Source organism: Triticum urartu, chromosome 6A (genome assembly GCF_056163025.1).
Source record: "Triticum urartu cultivar PI428250 chromosome 6A, HENAU_Tu73, whole genome shotgun sequence".
Classification (NCBI taxonomy): Eukaryota; Viridiplantae; Streptophyta; class Magnoliopsida; order Poales; family Poaceae; genus Triticum; species Triticum urartu.
The window spans coordinates 267,217,965-267,236,314 of NC_141878.1; the positions used below are offsets into that span (position 1 = coordinate 267,217,965).

Below are 18,350 nucleotides of genomic sequence, written 5' to 3' on the forward strand. Positions count from 1 at the left end.
TGTGTGAAACCTTTTGTGGCTGTGGTTTATTTTGTAAATCGATTTATAGAGACAGTCATATGTTTTAGTAAAGCTGTTTTTGCCTACTAAAATAATATAAACAGAGTGTAATAAAAAGAAAGAAAACCAAAACGAAACAAAAAAAATAAATAAAAAGAACCAGCCTACCCCGAACCCTCCTCTCTCTCCTATTCACGCAACCAGGTCGCTACAGGGGCTTGGTCGCCGCCGCACCATCTCGCTGACAGCGCCGGGAGGGGATAAGGGCGCCACGCCCCGACCCCTCGATCCCATTCCCCCACTCCTTCCCTCTCTCCCTCCCCACAGATCTCCCATGCCCCAAGCACGTCCATGTCCGCGTCACCGTTGTTCCCATGGCCGGAGCCGTCCCTGACCCGCGAGGTTATGCTCTGCAGCTCCGTTGGCCTCGTCTGCATCGCCTACAACCTTCGGTTCGAGCTGAAGCCCTCCACAACCTCGCCATCTGGTCGTCTTCCCCGCCACGGCCACGGCGCCATCACCGTCGATCTCCACCACCGGCGCCTCCCGGCGGTTCTAGGCACGTCCACGACCTCCCTCGAAGTGAGCCGCGTCCATCCTCCTTCATTACCCCCTTGATTTGTTGCCGTAGCCGCCGTCCCCGAGCTCGTCTGCGTACGTGTACGTGGTGCTGCTGCCCATGGCCTTACCCCCTGCGTCTCGCCCGCGCCTGGCCTCGAGGTCGTCTACTGCTGCGCCGCTGTTGGCCCTGTCCGCCGTCGCCGTTCGCACCCGCTGGCGCCGGCCGCGCCTGCCTTCGCCAGGCCGCGTCGGCATCACCCCGCAGCATCCCGCTCTCACCGCCGCCTGGCTGCGCCCGCCTCCGTCGCCTGCTGCTCGCCCGACGCCGCGCCCGGCCCTGCTTGCCATCCCGCACGCGCCCCTGTGCCTGCTCGTGCTGCTTCTGCTGAAGCTCTTGCCCTGCTGCTGCACCAACTGCTGCTGCTTACTGTACTACTAGTTAGCTTTTCAATATCTACTTTGACTAACCCCCTAGGCAGCCTCTAATCAGCGGTTAAACAACTACTAACAGGCCAAAAAAAATATGAGTAGAATGTACACTTGACAAACTACATATTACTCCACTGGACCAAATTCATTTGATGCATGGTTTAAATCCTACAAAAATCACAAAATGCTATCTTCTCTTAAACCCAAGCATTGTGTGTGCGTGTGTGCTCTGTGTGTTTGCGCACCGTACGTGTGGCCGGTCCTTGTTTAATTATGTTAGGTGTAGCTTAGTATTAGTTTAGTGCTAAGTTAGCCTATTAGCAAATGACATGTGGGTCCCATCTATTTAGTTTAGATAAATCCTTTTGGAAATTATTAAAGCAGTGACATGTGGGCCACCAACTCCCATTTAGACCAGTCCTTTTGACTTGGTCAATTCGGATTAAAATAAATACATAATTTTAGAAAATGAATTAAAACTTTAAAAATTAATATAAAATAAACCGTAGCTCGGATGAAAAAACTTTGTACATGAAAGTTGCTCAGAACGACGAGGCAAACCCGAATACGCAGCCCGTTCGTCCGCCACGCATCCCTAGCATAGCGAACACACAACTTTCCCCCTCCGGCTCCTTTGCCCGAAAACGCGAAACACCGGGGATAATTTCCCGGATGTTCCCCCCTTCACCAGTACCACCTCGTACCGCGTTAGGGCACACCTAGCATCACCCTTTGTCATGTCATGTATCGTCATGCATTTGTTTGCATTATATTTATTGTTTCTTCCCCCTCTTCTCTCGCTAGACACCGAGATCGACGCCACTGCTACCCAGTACGAGTACGGAGTTGACGACCCCTCTCTCTTGCCAGAGCAACCAGGCAAGCCCCCCTTTGATCACCAGATATCGCCTACTCTTCTCTATACTGCTTGCATTAGAGTAGTGTAGCATGTTACTGCTTTCCGTTATTCCTATCCTGATGCATAGCCTGTCCTTGTTACTACTGTTGTTACCTTTACCTGCAATCCTACATGCCTAGTATAGGATGCTAGTTTTCCATCAGTGGCCCTACACTCTTGTCCGTCTGCCATGCTATACTACTGGGCCGTGATCACTTCGGGAGGTGATCACGGGCATATGCTATATACTTTACACTGTTACATTACCTGTGGTACTGTTCGGAGATGGGGGCTGAAGGGGCAGGTGGTTCCACCCAGGTGGTGGTGGGCCTGGGTTCCCGACGGCCCCCGACTGTTACTTTGTGGCGGAGCGACAGGGCAGGTTGAGACCACCTAGGAGAGAGGTGATCTGGCCCTGGTCGGCGTTCGCGGACACTTAACATGCTTAACGAGATCTGGGTATTTGATCTGAGTCTGGCCATTTGGTCTATACGCACTAACCATCTACGCGGGAGTAGTTATGGGTATCCCGGCGTCGTGGTATCAGCCGAAGCCTTCGTGACGTCAGCGACTGAGCGGCGCGCCGGGTTGGAACGTAAGCCTGCTCTTGTATTAAGGGGGCTAGTTCTGCTCCCGGCCGCGTTCGCAATGTGCAGGTGTGCTAAGGGCGATGGGCCCAGACCCCTGGGCGCTTAGGTTTAGACCGGCGTGCTGACCTCTCTGTTGGTCTAGGTGGGGCTGCGACGCGTTGATCTTCCGAGGCCGGGCATGACCCAGGAAAGTGTGTCCGGCCAAATGGGATCAAGCGTGTTGGGGAATGTGGTGCACCCCTGCAGGGAAGTTAATCTATTCAAATAGCCGTGATCTTCGATAACAGGACGACTTGGAGTTGTACCTTGACCTTATGATAACTAGAACCGGATACTTAATAAAACACACCCTTCCAAGTGCCAGTTACAACCGGTGATTGCTCTCTCACAGGGCGACGAGGGGAGGATCATCGGTTAGGATTATGCTATGCGATGCTACTTGGAGGACTTCAGTCTACTCTCTTCTACATGCTGCAAGACGGAGGCTGCCAGAAGCGTAGTCTTCGAAAGGACTAGCTATCCCCCTCTTATTCCGGCATTCTGCAGTTCAGTCCACATATGATAGCCTTATTCCAATTGATACCAATGCATACATATGTAGTGTAGCTCCTTGCTTGCGAGTACTTTGGATGAGTACTCACGGTTGCTTTCTCCCTCTTTTCCCCCTATCCCTTCTACCTGGTTGTCGCAACCAGATGTTGGAGCCCAGGAGCCAGACGCCACCTTCGACGACGACTCCTACTACACCGGAGGTGCCTACTACTACGTGCTGCCCGCTGACGACGACCAGGAGTAGTTAGGAGGATCCCAGGCAGGAGGCCTGCGCCTCCTTCGATCTGTATCCCAGTTTGTGCTAGCCTTCTTAAGGCAAACTTGTTTATCTTATGTCTGTACTCAGATATTGTTGCTTCCGCTGACTCGTCTATGATCGAGCTCTTGTATTCGAGCCTTCGAGGCCCCTGGCTTGTAATATGATGCTTGTATGACTTATTTTATTTGTAGAGTTGTGTTGTGATATCTTCCCGTGAGTCCTTGATCTTGATCGTACACATTTGCGTGCATGATTAGTGTACAGTCAAATCGGGGGCGTCACAAGTTGGTATCAGAGCCGACTGCCTGTAGGAATCCCCCTTCCACACTCCTTGGCCGAAGTTGAGTCTAGACATTACAAAAACTTTTAATAACATGGTTGTGTGTCTTACGGGCACACGATGCCATTGGGTGGTAGTAGGATCTTTTATTCCTTGATCTATACTCTGGGACTCTGATCTCTCTTCTATTCGGGTTAAACGATTTTACTAACTCTGACTCTAGGTTCTCGATAATACTTTCTCCCGGAGACAGATGATCGTCTGCTGCATCAAAAGAATCCGAAGATACTCTCCGATGTTCTCTTGAGACTTTATGGTGTCGCTTTTGCAATTCCCCTCCGTCGATAAACCCCTATTGATAACCACGTGTACGCACCATTCATACAATGCTTCCCAGTTGATCTTGTTATAACATGATACACCGAAATTCTCTCTATTGTTTCGAGAATCCTTTGAGCTTACTCCCTTGCTGTTCTCTGTCACCTGAATACCCCTATGGATAATTCTTGCACTTATCGAGTATCCGCTCATTCCCAGTTGTTCATGTGTTTCGCCAAAGACTTCAAAATATCATTCGATCTTTCAAAAATCCCGAGCAACCTATTGCTTTTGAAATTCTCGCTTGCTTGAATTATGGTTAATCCCATAAGTTTCGTAATCTTATTGTCCTCCCTTCTCTTTATCATTTTAAGTTCGTTGATTCAATATGTTGAGGATGCCCGCATTCCTCAGTCGAATCCTATGATTCATCCTTCCGGCTCAGACGTCATTTGGATATGAGCTGGTTCTTGACCAATCGATGCCTTGATCGTTTGTGCTTCTAAGTCTATTGAGCTTATTCATTTTCGATCAGAACGATTGCTTCTGATCCCTTGATTTGGAAATCATAAAATTTCCTTGCATTGAGCTTTGAGTTAGTTAGTTGTTTCTATCAGCTGATTCCCTTGCATTCTTTCTTCTTCTGGTAGAGTATCGATACTCACATCAGCTCCGTTGTGGATCGTCAGATCCATTATTGGATTTCATCTGACATCGCCCTTAATATTCAATAACCTTGTGAGCCTTTCCACCGGTATATATTGCCTTTGGTATATTGTATCCTCTGCCTTGTCAACCATGCTCTACTTTCGAGCTTGTGTTATTTACCCCTGAAGTTTGTGATACATGTTCCTAAGATACCCGATGGTTTGAACTAATGCCTTCCCCTAATCTGCGCAAACCCGGAAGATTTCACGGGTCATACTTATCTGGTATTGCACCAGGTAAAACTTTCAACAACTAATGTCATTTTCAAAATACGAGAGGTGAATGAAAGGTTATGCATTGAAGAAGTGGGAGTCGACCTTGAACTTTGTGTTCATGCCCATGGACACGATGTAGATCTTATCATTAAAGCTTCTCTTAAATTATTTTTTTCCCTTGGTATAAGTTCTTATATCTGGGATCCGGCCTTTTGCAATCGTGGTTTCGACCATATGTTCTTCTTTGACCCCATTTCACGGGCAAGTTTAAGCACTTGTCTTCTGTGGATCAATACACCAGTCCAACCTTTACTTTGATCTTCCGTCGAGTATTACACCATGGTACCTCGATAATATGAAGTACTACATAACCTCTTATGAGTTCCTCGTCAAGTACTACATTCTCACTGATTCCAAATTTTTCACGGGCACTCAAAAAAATCGATAACTGAACCGAGTCCGCACTATGGTTCAACAACTTTTGGTAATATTCTTTACTTACGAGTTTGTACCCGATCACATCCTTTCTACCCTATTTGGCTATATCATTACTATGATGATTTTAACGGTGCTACCTGGTCCTTAATCTCGGAGCACAACTTTCGATGATGAGCTAAACTTACATCGATCTTCCTCGTCATATCAGTTCACCTTGAGCAACAAGCTTGATTTAAAGTTTGTGTCCTACCCATGGTTCCAATGACCTTCCGCTTCATCATTTCTTTGACTCGATGTCGTTGCTGATTGTTTATATCTTGAAATCTCTCAACAAATGTGTCGTGAACATCATCAACCTTATGAGGTCTTCCAAGATATCTATCGAATTCTTGATGAGAAATAGCATCCTTTGCCCTCGATGATTTGGGTTATCATCGACAACTTTATTGCATTCCCTCCAACACAAAACCTGTTCCTGTTTTGTGCTGTACCTTGAGTTCCTTGCTATCCAACTTATGTTATGTTCTACCGCGGAGTATTACCATCTTTGATGTCAAGAATGTTGTGAGGATTGCTCCACCACTTAAGAATTCTTGGTATAGTGATACTTCTCACCATGACCATTCTTTCTTGCTCCTCATATTGATTCCAACCGGGGTACCAACAAGTGAACGGTGCTGTTTGGATTTTGCCCTTCTAGCAACCCTATTGCTTTGGAGTTAATGATCGATAATTCATTCTTAGCCTATCGGTTGCTGAACCACCATTCTAACATTGATCATGCTACTATAAGCCCACATTTTGGTTGCACCTCTCAACTATGATTGATGGTGTATGTTTTCCTAGAGCATACAAAATTATATCATTTGAATTGACTAGTGTCATCTTCTTGTTCACATTATTGTGGAAAGCCCTCCGTTTGAAATTCTCGATGAATTGTCGCTGAGCCCAACAGCCACCTTCTCATCCCCTCCTTGGTTTAATGATGAACTATTATTCCAGGAACCCTCTCCCATGGTTCATTTCCCGAGAATCTTGCAATGTCATTTCGACTATTTGTGTTGCACCTTTTCTTCTCGGACATCCTCAGTCTGAGGTATCATGACACCAATTAGATCTGCACCTCGGTCAGATATGATGGTTGGAACATATTTCCAAGAGTTATAACATTGTTCTTTAACCCGGTAAGGTGATTCGTGCCTAGCGCACCTGGTCGGAGGCCCTATTGTTATAGTTCCCCTTTTAGTAAGGTTACCCCTTCTTCCGTGGGAAACTATAAGATTTATTATACAAGTTATTCCTGATGGATCCTTTTGTTTCCAAAGTCTGATTTTCACCTGTTGACCATGTCAATGCTATCTCGAAGCATGTCTGTGGTACTCCGATTTTCAATAAGAGCATTTGAAGCCCAATGCTAAATGTTTCTTGCTCAATTATCCAAACACCGTTGTATGGGTAATGTCTTGAAATTCCTCTCCCCTTACCTACTTTCTATCCTGTCATGGATATCATGCTCTGATTGTTCTTGGGAAGGATATACCCTTGAAAATGTGTTTAAACACATTATCCTTTCCATTTTCCTGATTAATCTGATACATATGTTTTCCTTTCCATTGTTTGGTTTAATCTTCCTTGTGATCTATATGATCTAAGCAGTAATATTCTCCTGCTTTTGTAAGCACCTCGGTGTACGACTCTGTTAGTAAGAACCTATTACTATTGTTGATGACATTTCGGTATCCACCGATGGACGAGAACTTTGCCTAATGGTCCGCCTTGTTCAACGAGCAGGAAAATGGTTCTCTTCGTCCCTCGCCCTTGGTACCGATGTTGTTGCCGACATAACTGACAGTCTACCCTCTGACCTGCCTTCCTATCCTGACCGTGCAAGATGTCACCGTTCCTCCTACTTTTAACCCACATGGTGGGCCCATAACCCACAGGTCCCAGGATCGAAACCTGACTCTCTTGTACACCCTGATGACAAAGTTATTCTCGCACTTGACTTCTTATGTAATTCACGGGCCACCTGCCAAGTGATCTATTCTGGTATCAGACGCAATACTTATTCTCGTTGCTCTAGACCCCTTTCACACTTTGTTTCAGGCATCGAACGATTGCCTGCTCACTCGAAACTTCCCATGAAACATCATTACCTTGCTCTCGATATTTTCTTAAGTTTCAATTCAAGAATTACTTTCTGCCACCTTCCCCGATGTTATCGACCAGATAGTCAACCTTGTAGAGGTTCATTCAGCCGGAATACCCCCCTTATTCTTTTGTAAGTACGATGGAACCCCCGAAGAAAGGATACCGACTTCATCTTGATGACTTGAAACAGAAAAATGAAGACGCCAATAAAATGGATCGACCACTTCGAGAAGAGCAACCAAGACCGAGAAGATTCGTTAGAATTTCGTAAACAGACCTTTCCCCGTCATCCACCTCTTAAATCTCGGGACGAGATTTCTTGTAGTGGAGGAGAATTGTGATGCCCGGATCATTAAGCTACAGTAATCCCCCGTTAATGGTGCCATGTCATCACATTACTGTTGCTAATCCTTGTTTGATCCAACTCTTAGTTCAAACTCAAATTCAAATTAAAGCTTAAAATTTAAATTTCCCGACCATGCAAAATAAAATGTTCAAAGTGTGGGAAATATTACATAACTAATTATGGTGGTGATCCAACACTTTTGTAAAGTATTTGAATGCTCTTTTGTGAATATAACAGTGACTAAAAATAATTGTTAAATGCCTTTCCTAATTTAAAATGTTAAACTATTTTTATTATGTGTGAAACCTTTTGTGGCCGTGGTTTATTTTGTAAATCGATTTATAGAGACAGTCATATGTTTTAGTAAAGCTGTTTTTGCCTACTAAAATAATATAAACAGAGTGTAATAAAAAGAAAGAAAACCAAAACGAAACAAAAAAATAAATAAAAAGAACCAGCCTACCCCCGGGCTTTGGCCCACTAAACCATCAGGCCAGCCCACCCTCACCGAACCCTCCTCTCTCTCCTATTCACGCGACCAGGTCGCTACAGGGGCTTGGTCGCCGCCGCACCATCTCGCCGACAGCGCCGGGAGGGGATAAGGGCTCCACGCCCCGACCCCTCGATCCCATCCCCCCACTCCTTCCCTCTCTCCCTCCCCACAGATCTCCCATGCCCCAAGCACGTCCATGGCCGCGTCACCGTCGTTCCCATGGCCGGAGCCATCCCCGACCCGCGAGGTTATGCTCTGCAGCTCCGTTGGCCTCGTCTGCATCGCCTACAACCTTCGGTTCGAGCTGAAGCCCTCCACAACCTCGCCATCTAGTCGTCTTCCCCGCCACGGCCACGGCGCCATCGCCGTCGATCTCCACCACCGGCGCCTCCCGGCGGTTCCAGGCACGTCCACGACCTCCCTCGAAGTGAGCCGCGTCCATCCTCCTTCATTACCCCCTTGATTTGTTGCCGTAGCCGCCGTCCCCGAGCTTGTCTGCGTACGCGTACGTGGTGCTGCTGCCCATGGCCTTACCCCCTGCGTCTCGCCCGCGCCTGGCCTCGAGGTCGTCTACTGCTGCGCCGCTGTTGGCCCTGTCCGTCGTCGCCGTTCGCACCCGCTGGCGCCGGCCGCGTCGGCGTCACCCCGCAGCATCTCGCTCTCACCGCCGCCTGGCTGCGCCCGCCTCCGTCGCCTGCTGCTCGCCCGACGCCGCGCCCGGCCCTGCTTGCCATCCCGCACGCGCCCCTGTGCCTGCTCGTGCTGCTTCTGCTGAAGCTCTTGCCCTGCTGCTGCACCAACTGCTGCTGCTTACTGTACTACTAGTTAGCTTTTCAATATCTACTTTGACTAACCCCCTAGGCAGCCTCTAATCAGCGGTTAAACAACTACTAACAGGCCAAAAAAAATATGAGTAGAATGTACACTTGACAAACTACATATTACTCCACTGGACCAAATTCATTTGATGCATGGTTTAAATCCTACAAAAATCACAAAATGCTATCTTCTCTTAAACCCAAGCATTGTGTGTGCGTGTGTGCTCTGTGTGTTTGCGCGCCGTACGTGTGGCCGGCTAGGCTATGCCCAGTAGTGGCCGGTCCTTGTTTAATTATGTTAGGTGTAGCTTAGTATTAGTTTAGTGCTAAGTTAGCCTATTAGCAAATGACATGTGGGTCCCATCTATTTAGTTTAGATAAATCCTTTTGGAAATTATTAAAGCAGTGACATGTGGGCCACCAACTCCCATGTAGACCAGTCCTTTTGACTTGGTCAATTCGGATTAAAATAAATACATAATTTTAGAAAATGAATTAAAACTTTAAAAATTAATATAAAATAAACCGTAGCTCGGATGAAAAAACTTTGTACATGAAAGTTGCTCAGAACGACGAGGCAAACCCGAATACGCAGCCCGTTCGTCCGCCACGCATCCCTAGCATAGCGAACACGCAACTTTCCCCCTCCGGCTCCTTTGCCCGAAAACGCGAAACACCGGGGATAATTTCCCGGATGTTCCCCCCTTCACCAGTACCACCTCGTACCACGTTAGGGCACACCTAGCATCACGCTTTGTCATGTCATGTATCGTCATGCATTTGTTTGCATTATATTTATTGTTTCTTCCCCCTCTTCTCTCGCTAGACACCGAGATCGACGCCACTGCTACCCAGTACGAGTACGGAGTTGACGACCCCTCTCTCTTGCCAGAGCAACCAGGCAAGCCCCCCCTTTGATCACCAGATATCGCATACTCTTCTCTATACTGCTTGCATTAGAGTAGTGTAGCATGTTACTGCTTTCCGTTATTCCTATCCTGATGCATAGCCTGTCCTTGTTACTACTGTTGTTACCTTTACCTGCAATCCTACATGCCTAGTATAGGATGCTAGTTTTCCATCAGTGGCGCTACACTCTTGTCCGTCTGCCATGCTATACTACTGGGCCGTGATCACTTCGGGAGGTGATCACGGGCATATGCTATATACTTTACACTGTTACATTACCTGTGGTACTGTTCGGAGATGGGGGCTGAAGGGGCAGGTGGTTCCACCCAGGTGGTGGTGGGCCTAGGTTCCCGACGGCCCCCGACTGTTACTTTGTGGCGGAGCGACAGGGCAGGTTGAGACCACCTAGGAGAGAGGTGACCTGGCCCTGGTCGGCGTTCGCGGACACTTAACACGCTTAACAAGATCTGGGTATTTGATCTGAGTCTGGCCATTTGGTCTATACGCACTAACCATCTACGCGGGAGTAGTTATGGGTATCCCGGCGTCGTGGTATCAGCCGAAGCCTTCGTGACGTCAGCGACTGAGCGGCGCGCGCCGGGTTGGAACGTAAGCCTGCTCTTGTATTAAGGGGGCTAGTTCTGCTCCCGGCCGCGTTTGCAACGTGCAGGTGTGCTAAGGGCGATGGGCCCAGACCCCTGGGCGCTTAGGTTTAGACCGGCGTGCTGACCTCTTTGTTGGTCTAGGTGGGGCTGCGACGAATTGATCTTCCGAGGCCGGGCATGACCCAGGAAAGTGTGTCCGGCCAAATGGGATCAAGCGTGTTGGGGAATGTGGTGCACCCCTGCAGGGAAGTTAATCTATTCGAATAGCCGTGATCTTCGGTCACAGGACGACTTGGAGTTGTACCTTGACCTTATGATAACTAGAACCGGATACTTAATAAAACACACCCTTCCAAGTGCCAGTTACAACCGGTGATTGTTCTCTCACAGGGCGACGAGGGGAGGATCATCGGTTAGGATTATGCTATGCGATGCTACTTGGAGGACTTCAGTCTACTCTCTTCTACATGCTGCAAGACGGAGGCTGCCAGAAGCGTAGTCTTCGAAAGGACTAGCTATCCCCCTCTTATTTCGGCATTCTGCAGTTCAGTCCACATATGATAGCCTTATTCCAATTGATACCAATGCATACATATGTAGTGTAGCTCCTTGCTTGCGAGTACTTTGGATGAGTACTCACGGTTGCTTTCTCCCTCTTTTCCCCCTATCCCTTCTACCTGGTTGTCGCAACCAGATGTTGGAGCCCAGGAGCCAGACGCCACCTTCGACGACGCCTCCTACTACATCGGAGGTGCCTACTACTACGTGCTGCCCGCTGACGACGACCAGTAGTAGTTAGGAGGATCCCAGGCAGGAGGCCTGCACCTCCTTCGATCTGTATCCCAGTTTGTGCTAGCCTTCTTAAGGCAAACTTGTTTATCTTATGTCTGTACTCAGATATTGTTGCTTCCGCTGACTCGTCTATGATCGAGCTCTTGTATTCGAGCCTTCGAGGCCCCTGGCTTGTAATATGATGCTTGTATGACTTATTTTATTTGTAGAGTTGTGTTGTGATATCTTCCCGTGAGTCCTTGATCTTGATCGTACACATTTGCGTGCATGATTAGTGTACGGTCAAATCGGGGGCGTCACACCCTATTGAGAGAACTGGAAATTAGGCCGATGGATTGTCCATGTAAGGGGTAGACAGTAATTTCCATCTTCCAAACACTGGCTTGGGGCAGCCGACATGGGAGTGGATATTCTACCTCTTCTTTCGAATTTTGGCACAAGAACCATCCACATTTACCCTAGCAACTAATTTCGAATCCATTTTGTATTCCTATTTGAATCTTTATAAATCATTCTATGTATTTTTATATATCTTGAAAAGCACGACAAAAATGTATTCCACTGTCATATATGAATATGATTTACAAATGCCGATACTCGAATTCAGAAGCTAGAATCCAGTTTAAGATGAATTCGAATATTTGAAACCACTTTATGTCCAACTCAAGTGTCACAAGCAACATAATGTGTACTCTCATTTATATATGTACACAAGCGATGTATCAAGTTTCAAATACCGAGTCAATCAACCAATAATGTACAACACTGTCAGACATATAAACACTTATAGAGTATATGGATCAATAATATCAACTAACATACATAAGCCAGGCCGCTGTACTTTTTTTGCTACAAGAGCATCCTTTTTTTAGCGAAGCTAGTACAACATCTTGGTCCTCTCAGATGCGTGCCACTTAAGTACCATCTATACTACTATTATTCCTGACTGCACATTCAGCCCGATTGGCATATTTGTAGGTCTGGCACGACAATCAAAATGAAATGTCTCAGAGTCTTATCAATTAATACAGACTTGTGCTTAAAAAATTACAAACCAAAAGACAAAAAACAATTATTACATGATCTCTAAAACAAATGGTTTGATCGATTACATGAACAAACAACACAAAGGTTATTCAATGATGGAAAGAACATTTCACCTATGATTTACCAAGTGGGAATTTAATTTCCATTTTTTCCTTCAGGACCTTAACAACACAGTCAGTCTCAACTTTCTTAGTTTTGAAATCCACGAAATATTTAATGGTTGTCTTGAGTACTGCTTGTGATTGTGTTGTTTGCTTCCTCAACATGTCAACTTCAACTCTAAGTGCAGAAGCTCTTTCTAACAATAGTTTAGCCTTTAGAGCATCAGTAGTTGGCAATTCATGATGCACGATTGGGCCGATGCCACTACTGTGGGATGATACAACGTCCATGGGGACCTCGCTCTTTGATCTTGGGCTAACCTGTTTTGCCATTAAAGTTCCGATTGGATTCCGAAAAGTTGAAGTTAGCAAAACATCTCAACTAGGAGTTATAACAGCAAATCAGTTAAACAAACAAGGAATTAAAGAGTTTCAATTGGATACTGAAAAGTAGTTATTAACATCATTGTAAATAGTTGCAGTAGCAAAGCAGTTAAACAAACAAGTTTTGCAAAAGGTACCTATTCTCGCATTGGAGTTTCTCTGTGATCCTGAAAAGTTGAGTAGCAAGTAACATGATTAGAGCAATCGGTTGCAATTAAACAAACAAGTTTTGCAAAAGGAACCTGTTGTGACATTAGAGTTTCTCTTGGATCCTGAAAAGTTGAGTAGTCAGTAACTTGATTAGAGAAACAAGTTACAACAGCAACCTGTTATAGAAATATATTTTTGAAAATGTACCTTCTATGAAATTGGACTTCCAATTGGATCCTGAACTTGAAGTTGGTAAGATAAAGAACAACAAGTTACAGCAACAAACCAGGTAAACAAGGAAGTTTCTGAAAACATACCTGTTGTGCCAAGAGAGTTTCAGTTGGATCCTGCAAACTTGAATGTTAGCAATCATAAATAAAGTGTTGCAAGAGCCATAAGAAACTAACATCAAACTAGTAAAACTAACCAGTTTTGGCAATGTATTTAATTACACATGAACTAGTAAAACTAGCAAGTTCTTGGCAATGTATTAAATTAACAAGTCGGTACCATTTACTAGCAACACAGACATCTATAAATTTCTTTGATGTAAGCAAAGTGATTTCAAAACATATATATAAGTTAAAAAGACGGTGTCCCTCATATAAACCTGACAGTTGTCTATCTATGAACATGCAAACATTAGTAGTGCTACAAGTGATAACAACTAACCATTTAAACAAGCAGGGTATCAGAACGTAAATTACACGTGAATTCTATTGCACCCTAGAAGTACGTATGACCAGCTATCTATGTGCTGAAGTACCTATTTAAGTTCAGGCAAGCAGGTAAACAGTAAGTATCAAACACATAGATAGGCGCAGTATATAATGGGATTAATAGGCTATGGCATTATGTAATCAGTAGCAAACTAAATTAAGCCAAGCAACTGATACATCTCTGCCGTATCTACTTTTCCTAATGCTTTTCCTCTTGTTTTGGACTCTAATTTGCATGATTTGAATGAAACTTACACGGACTGACGTCGTTTTCAGTAGAACTACCATGGTGTTGTTCTTGTGCAGAAATAGAAGTTCCCGGATTGGAACAAAACTTTGCAACGAATTTTTATACAATAAAAGAGAATTACTGGAACCAAGAACCACCGGAGGGGGGGACATGGGTGGGCACAACCCAGCAGGACATGCCACCCCCTCCAGGCGCGCCTAGGTGGGTTGACCCCACTTGGTGGCCCCGTAGATCCTGAAACAAGCGCTATAAAATCCTATTTTTCCAGAAAAAATGAGGGAGAAAGAATTATTGCGTTCCACGAGGTGAAGTCGCAGCCGTCTCCTATTCTTCATTGGGAGGCCAGATCTGGAGTCCGTTTGGGGCTCCGGAGAGGGGGGTCTTTGATCTTCGTCATCACCAACCCTTCTCCATCGCCAATTCCATGATGCTTCCCATCGGGAGTGAGTAATTCCTTCATAGGCTCGCTGGTCGGTGAGGAGTTGGATGAGATTCATCATGTAATCGAGTTAGTTTTCTTAGGCTTGATCCCTAGTATCCATTATGTTCTGAGATTGATGTTGCTATGACTTTGTCATGCTTAATGCTTGTCATTTTGGGCCCGGGTGCCATGATTTCAGATCTGAACCATTTATGTTATCACCATTATATCTTTGTTCTACATACGATCTTGCAAGTTATAGTCACCTACTACATGTTACGATCCGTAACCCCGGGGTGACAATAGTCGGGACATGTCCCTGTGATGACTGTAGTTTGAGTAGTTCATGTATTCATCATGTGTTAATGCTTTGTTCCGGTTCTCTAATAAAAGCAGGCCTTAATATCCCTTAGTTTCCTTATGGACTCCGCTGCCACAGGAGGGTAGGACAAAATATGTAATGCAAGTTCTTTCCATAAGCATGTATGACTATTTACGGAATACATGCCTACATTATATTATGAACTAAGCTAGTGTCGTATGGCCCTAGGTTATGACTGTCACATGATGAATATCATCCAACGAATTATCGATCCAATGCCTACGATTTTCATACATATTGTTCTTGCTAACTTACTACTGCTATTGTTACTATTATCACTGCTACAAAACTATTGCTATCACTATTACTGTTACTATTGCTGTTGCTACTACTATCAACACTATCATATTACTATGCTACTGATCACTTTGCTGCAGATAATTAATCTCCAGGTATGGTTGAATTGACAACTCAACTGCTAATACTTGCAAATATTCTTTGGCTCCCCTTGTGTTGAATCTATATGTTTGGGTTGAATACTCTACCCTCGAAAACTATTGCGATCCTCTATACTTGTGGGTTATCAAGACCTTTTTTTGGCGCTGTTGCCTGGGAGCATAGCTCTATTTGTTGAGTCACATGGGATTATTGTCAAATTGCTACTATGAAGAATCTGAAGAATGCTAAGACTAAGATTTTTCCCTCTAAGATGAGGGGAGGTAAAGAACTACCATCTAGCTCTGCTTTAGATTCACCTTCTGTTATAAGTGAACTTGCAACACCACCACTTGTTATCAATTCTGATATGTCACAAGTTATTCATGATGCTACTTCTACTATGAATGATATTTATGATGATGATAGTACCTTGCTTGATGATAATGTGCCACTTGGTGAATTTCTTGATGAACAAGTTGCTAGAACTAAAGCTTTTGAGAATGTTCAAACTGATGAAATTGTTGAAACTAATGAAGATCTTGAAACTGAAAATATTGAAACACCTATTAGAACTAGCCCTCCTAGATATGAATTGCCTAAGGTACCGGAAGGTTATGTTATGAATGATGAGACAACTAGAGATATTCTTGCTTGTAAGGATATAGTTGATCTGGAAAAGTTATTATGCAAGTATAAAGATAGATATTTGAATGCTAAAATAAAATGTGATCCTCAATTTGCTACTTCACCTATCTTTGTTGATGTCACACCCTAGTTAGTTCAAGCATTAGAGTGTGCATCAGGTTTAAATTCCTCTTAAATTTGAAATGGGGAAGGCAGAACCCCCAGCACCCCCCTGGAAACAACTAGGGTTTACTAAAATTATTTTCAATGAACCTGAAATGCCCTTCTTAAAAGTTCACCCTCTTTGTCTTGGGTTAGAACCTCTGGCAAAATTGGTGCACAATTTTCTAGGTCAATAGAAGGTCATTGAATTAAATCATAAGTATTTGATTTTGGGCATTTAAATCAAGATTTTTGGAAACATTTTAGTATTTTTAATAAAGCCCAACAGTTGCAGATAAAAATAGAAAACAGAAACAAATCAAAAAAAAGAGAGAAAGGGAAACCACCTGGGCCTCACCTGTGCTGGCCCAGCCCACCTGGCTCAGCCTAGCCGACTGGCCTTGCCAGTCGTCCTCCTCCTCCCGCCAGGAGGACGAGGAGCGCATGGCCGGCGCCCGTGGCCACACGCCGGCCACCTCCTACTTCTGCCGACGCCCTGGAGACGTCCAGGGGTGCCACGCCGACCCCCATGTCCCCCTCTCTTCCTTCCTCACTCTCCCCCTCGTCTCCCTCACCCTCTCCCACGATGGCCGAGCGCGATCCTCGCCGCCGTTCGCCGTAGTCGTCACCAGAGCCACCCCCTCGCCCCTCCGACAAGCCCATTAGCTCCGCGCTGCCGTCCTCGACCTCCTCATCGACTCACGCGATGCCGGACGCCTCCAAGCGCCTCCCCGACGCCTCCTTCTTCCTCGGTCCGCCGAGATCGCCGGCAACGCCCCGACGACGTCCGACCTCTCCCGAGCCCGCGGAGACGCGCTCTGCAACCGCCGTGAGCTCCTCTATCGATCCTCCCTCTTCCCTGCTTCGTTTGCTCGCCGTAGACGCCGCCCCCTTTCTCACGGTAGCATGCCGCCGCGCGAGCTCGATGCCGGCTTCACTCCGGTGGCCATTTGGTCAAGAGCGGGTGCTTAACGCACTCCCCGCACCTCGCAGCGCCTCGCTAGCACGTCCCTTTTCCCCCTAGCTCGCTGCAGCAGCAAAACCACCAACGGCCGAGCTCCGGCCGCCGCCACGAGCTCGACTCCGGCGAGCTCGCTCCACCCCAGCTCCTCCCACTTGCCCCACTAGATGCACGCGAGCCCCATCTACGTGTAGGACCAAACCGCGGTCGATTTGGTCGCCTGTGGGCGATTTCCGAAGCCCTCCGCCGTCTCGGCCTCGCCGGTGACTCAACGCCGGCGGGATTAACCCCGCTGACCAGGGGTTTGACCCAGTTTGACTCCGCCTAAGACACTGATAGGTGGGGCCGGCTCCTAACTAATTTAGATTAGTTTAAATTAGAGCTAATCACTTTGTTAGAGGTTAATGATGTCGTTAACTACCCCTCTCTCACTGACATGTGGGCCCAGAGCCTAACTAACCCAGTTTAGTGCTAACTAAACACTAACCAACTCTGTTAGTTAGCTGAGAGACTGACAGAAGGGGCCCACCAGTCAGGTTTGACCTGGGCTGGCGCCTTTGACCCGCTGACGTCACAGTGACGCAGTGCTGACGCATTAATTCAATTACTGGATTTATTCTTTAATAGGAAATTCCAGAAAATAGTCAAAACTTCTAAAAATCATAGAAAATCAACCATAGCTCCAAATGCAAAGATTTATATATGAAAAATGATCAGAAAAATTCAATCTATCCATCTGTAATGGTTTCATGCATGACAAAACAAGTTTACCTTGCTGTTTAAGCAGAATAAGGTAATGCACTAATAAGGCCATGTTTAATGAGCTAATATTTGAATCTTTGATTCAAATGAGTTCATTTCCTTCTGTTTTTAGCTTGCATTAGGCCAAGACACTTTCATCTTGCCATGTCATAGCATGCATCATATTGTTGCATATTGCCATGAGGTGATTATGTTCGGTGTGTCTTTCGTGGTAGGTTCTGCCTCCAAGGATAACCCCGAGTATCCGTCTGAAGGGCAGTACCCTACTACCTCTACAACAGGCAAGCAACCCATTGATCATTCCGATACAAACCCATGTTCTCGCTTCTGCTCTTGTTTACTGCATTAAGACAACGCGATTCAAACTACTGTGTGCTACGGTAGTTGAACCGTTATCCTCTGCATTACCTGTCATTGCCACAGTAACTAGATGAAACCCACTAGCATGTGTAGGAGTTGATTGATCCATGTATGTGATTCCTACCTTGCTATGCCTGCTATGCTTAGAGTTGTGTCAGGTCTGGTTCATCTGGGTGATGGGCTAGGGTGAAATGCTTATGTCGGTAATGTGAGGGATGTGTTGAACATGTTTTGGTAAAGGTATCGATGAGAGGCCATGTAGGAGTGCATGGTGGGTTGTTTCATTG

The 18,350-nt window shown here is 45.8% G+C and overlaps 2 protein-coding genes across 3 annotated transcripts; both read left to right on the forward strand.

Annotated features, from left to right (window-relative positions):
- Positions 1 to 351: 351 nt before the first annotated feature.
- On the forward strand, positions 352 to 3,527 carry LOC147964961 (uncharacterized). Its single transcript, XM_087526606.1, has 2 exons — positions 352 to 582; positions 3,174 to 3,527. The coding sequence occupies exons 1-2, from the start codon at positions 352 to 354 to the stop codon at positions 3,276 to 3,278; spliced, it is 336 nt and encodes a 111-aa protein (XP_087382732.1). The 3' UTR covers positions 3,279 to 3,527.
- A 4,907-nt stretch (positions 3,528 to 8,434) lies between these two features.
- On the forward strand, positions 8,435 to 11,654 carry LOC147964962 (uncharacterized). Of its 2 annotated transcripts, none has more exons than XM_087526607.1 (2): positions 8,435 to 8,665; positions 11,265 to 11,654. In XM_087526607.1, the coding sequence occupies exons 1-2, from the start codon at positions 8,435 to 8,437 to the stop codon at positions 11,367 to 11,369; spliced, it is 336 nt and encodes a 111-aa protein (XP_087382733.1). In that variant the 3' UTR covers positions 11,370 to 11,654. The 2 variants fall into 2 exon arrangements, 1 of the variants encoding a protein (XP_087382733.1); XR_015607235.1 differs by lacking the exon at positions 11,265 to 11,654 and adding an exon at positions 9,883 to 9,957 and having other exon boundaries at positions 8,550 to 8,665.
- Positions 11,655 to 18,350: the final 6,696 nt, after the last annotated feature.

What these genes read in the sequence shown, in the direction of transcription:
- LOC147964961 (XM_087526606.1), top strand. Translation starts at nt 352, where the DNA reads ATGTCCGCGTCACCGTTGTTCCCATGGCCGGAGCCGTCCCTGACCCGC. An exon ending in CGTCCACGACCTCCCTCGAA is followed by an intron (nt 583 to 3,173) that starts GTGAGCCGCGTC and finishes TGTCGCAACCAG; the next exon opens with ATGTTGGAGCCCAGGAGCCA.
- LOC147964962 (XM_087526607.1), top strand. Translation starts at nt 8,435, where the DNA reads ATGGCCGCGTCACCGTCGTTCCCATGGCCGGAGCCATCCCCGACCCGC. An exon ending in CGTCCACGACCTCCCTCGAA is followed by an intron (nt 8,666 to 11,264) that starts GTGAGCCGCGTC and finishes TGTCGCAACCAG; the next exon opens with ATGTTGGAGCCCAGGAGCCA.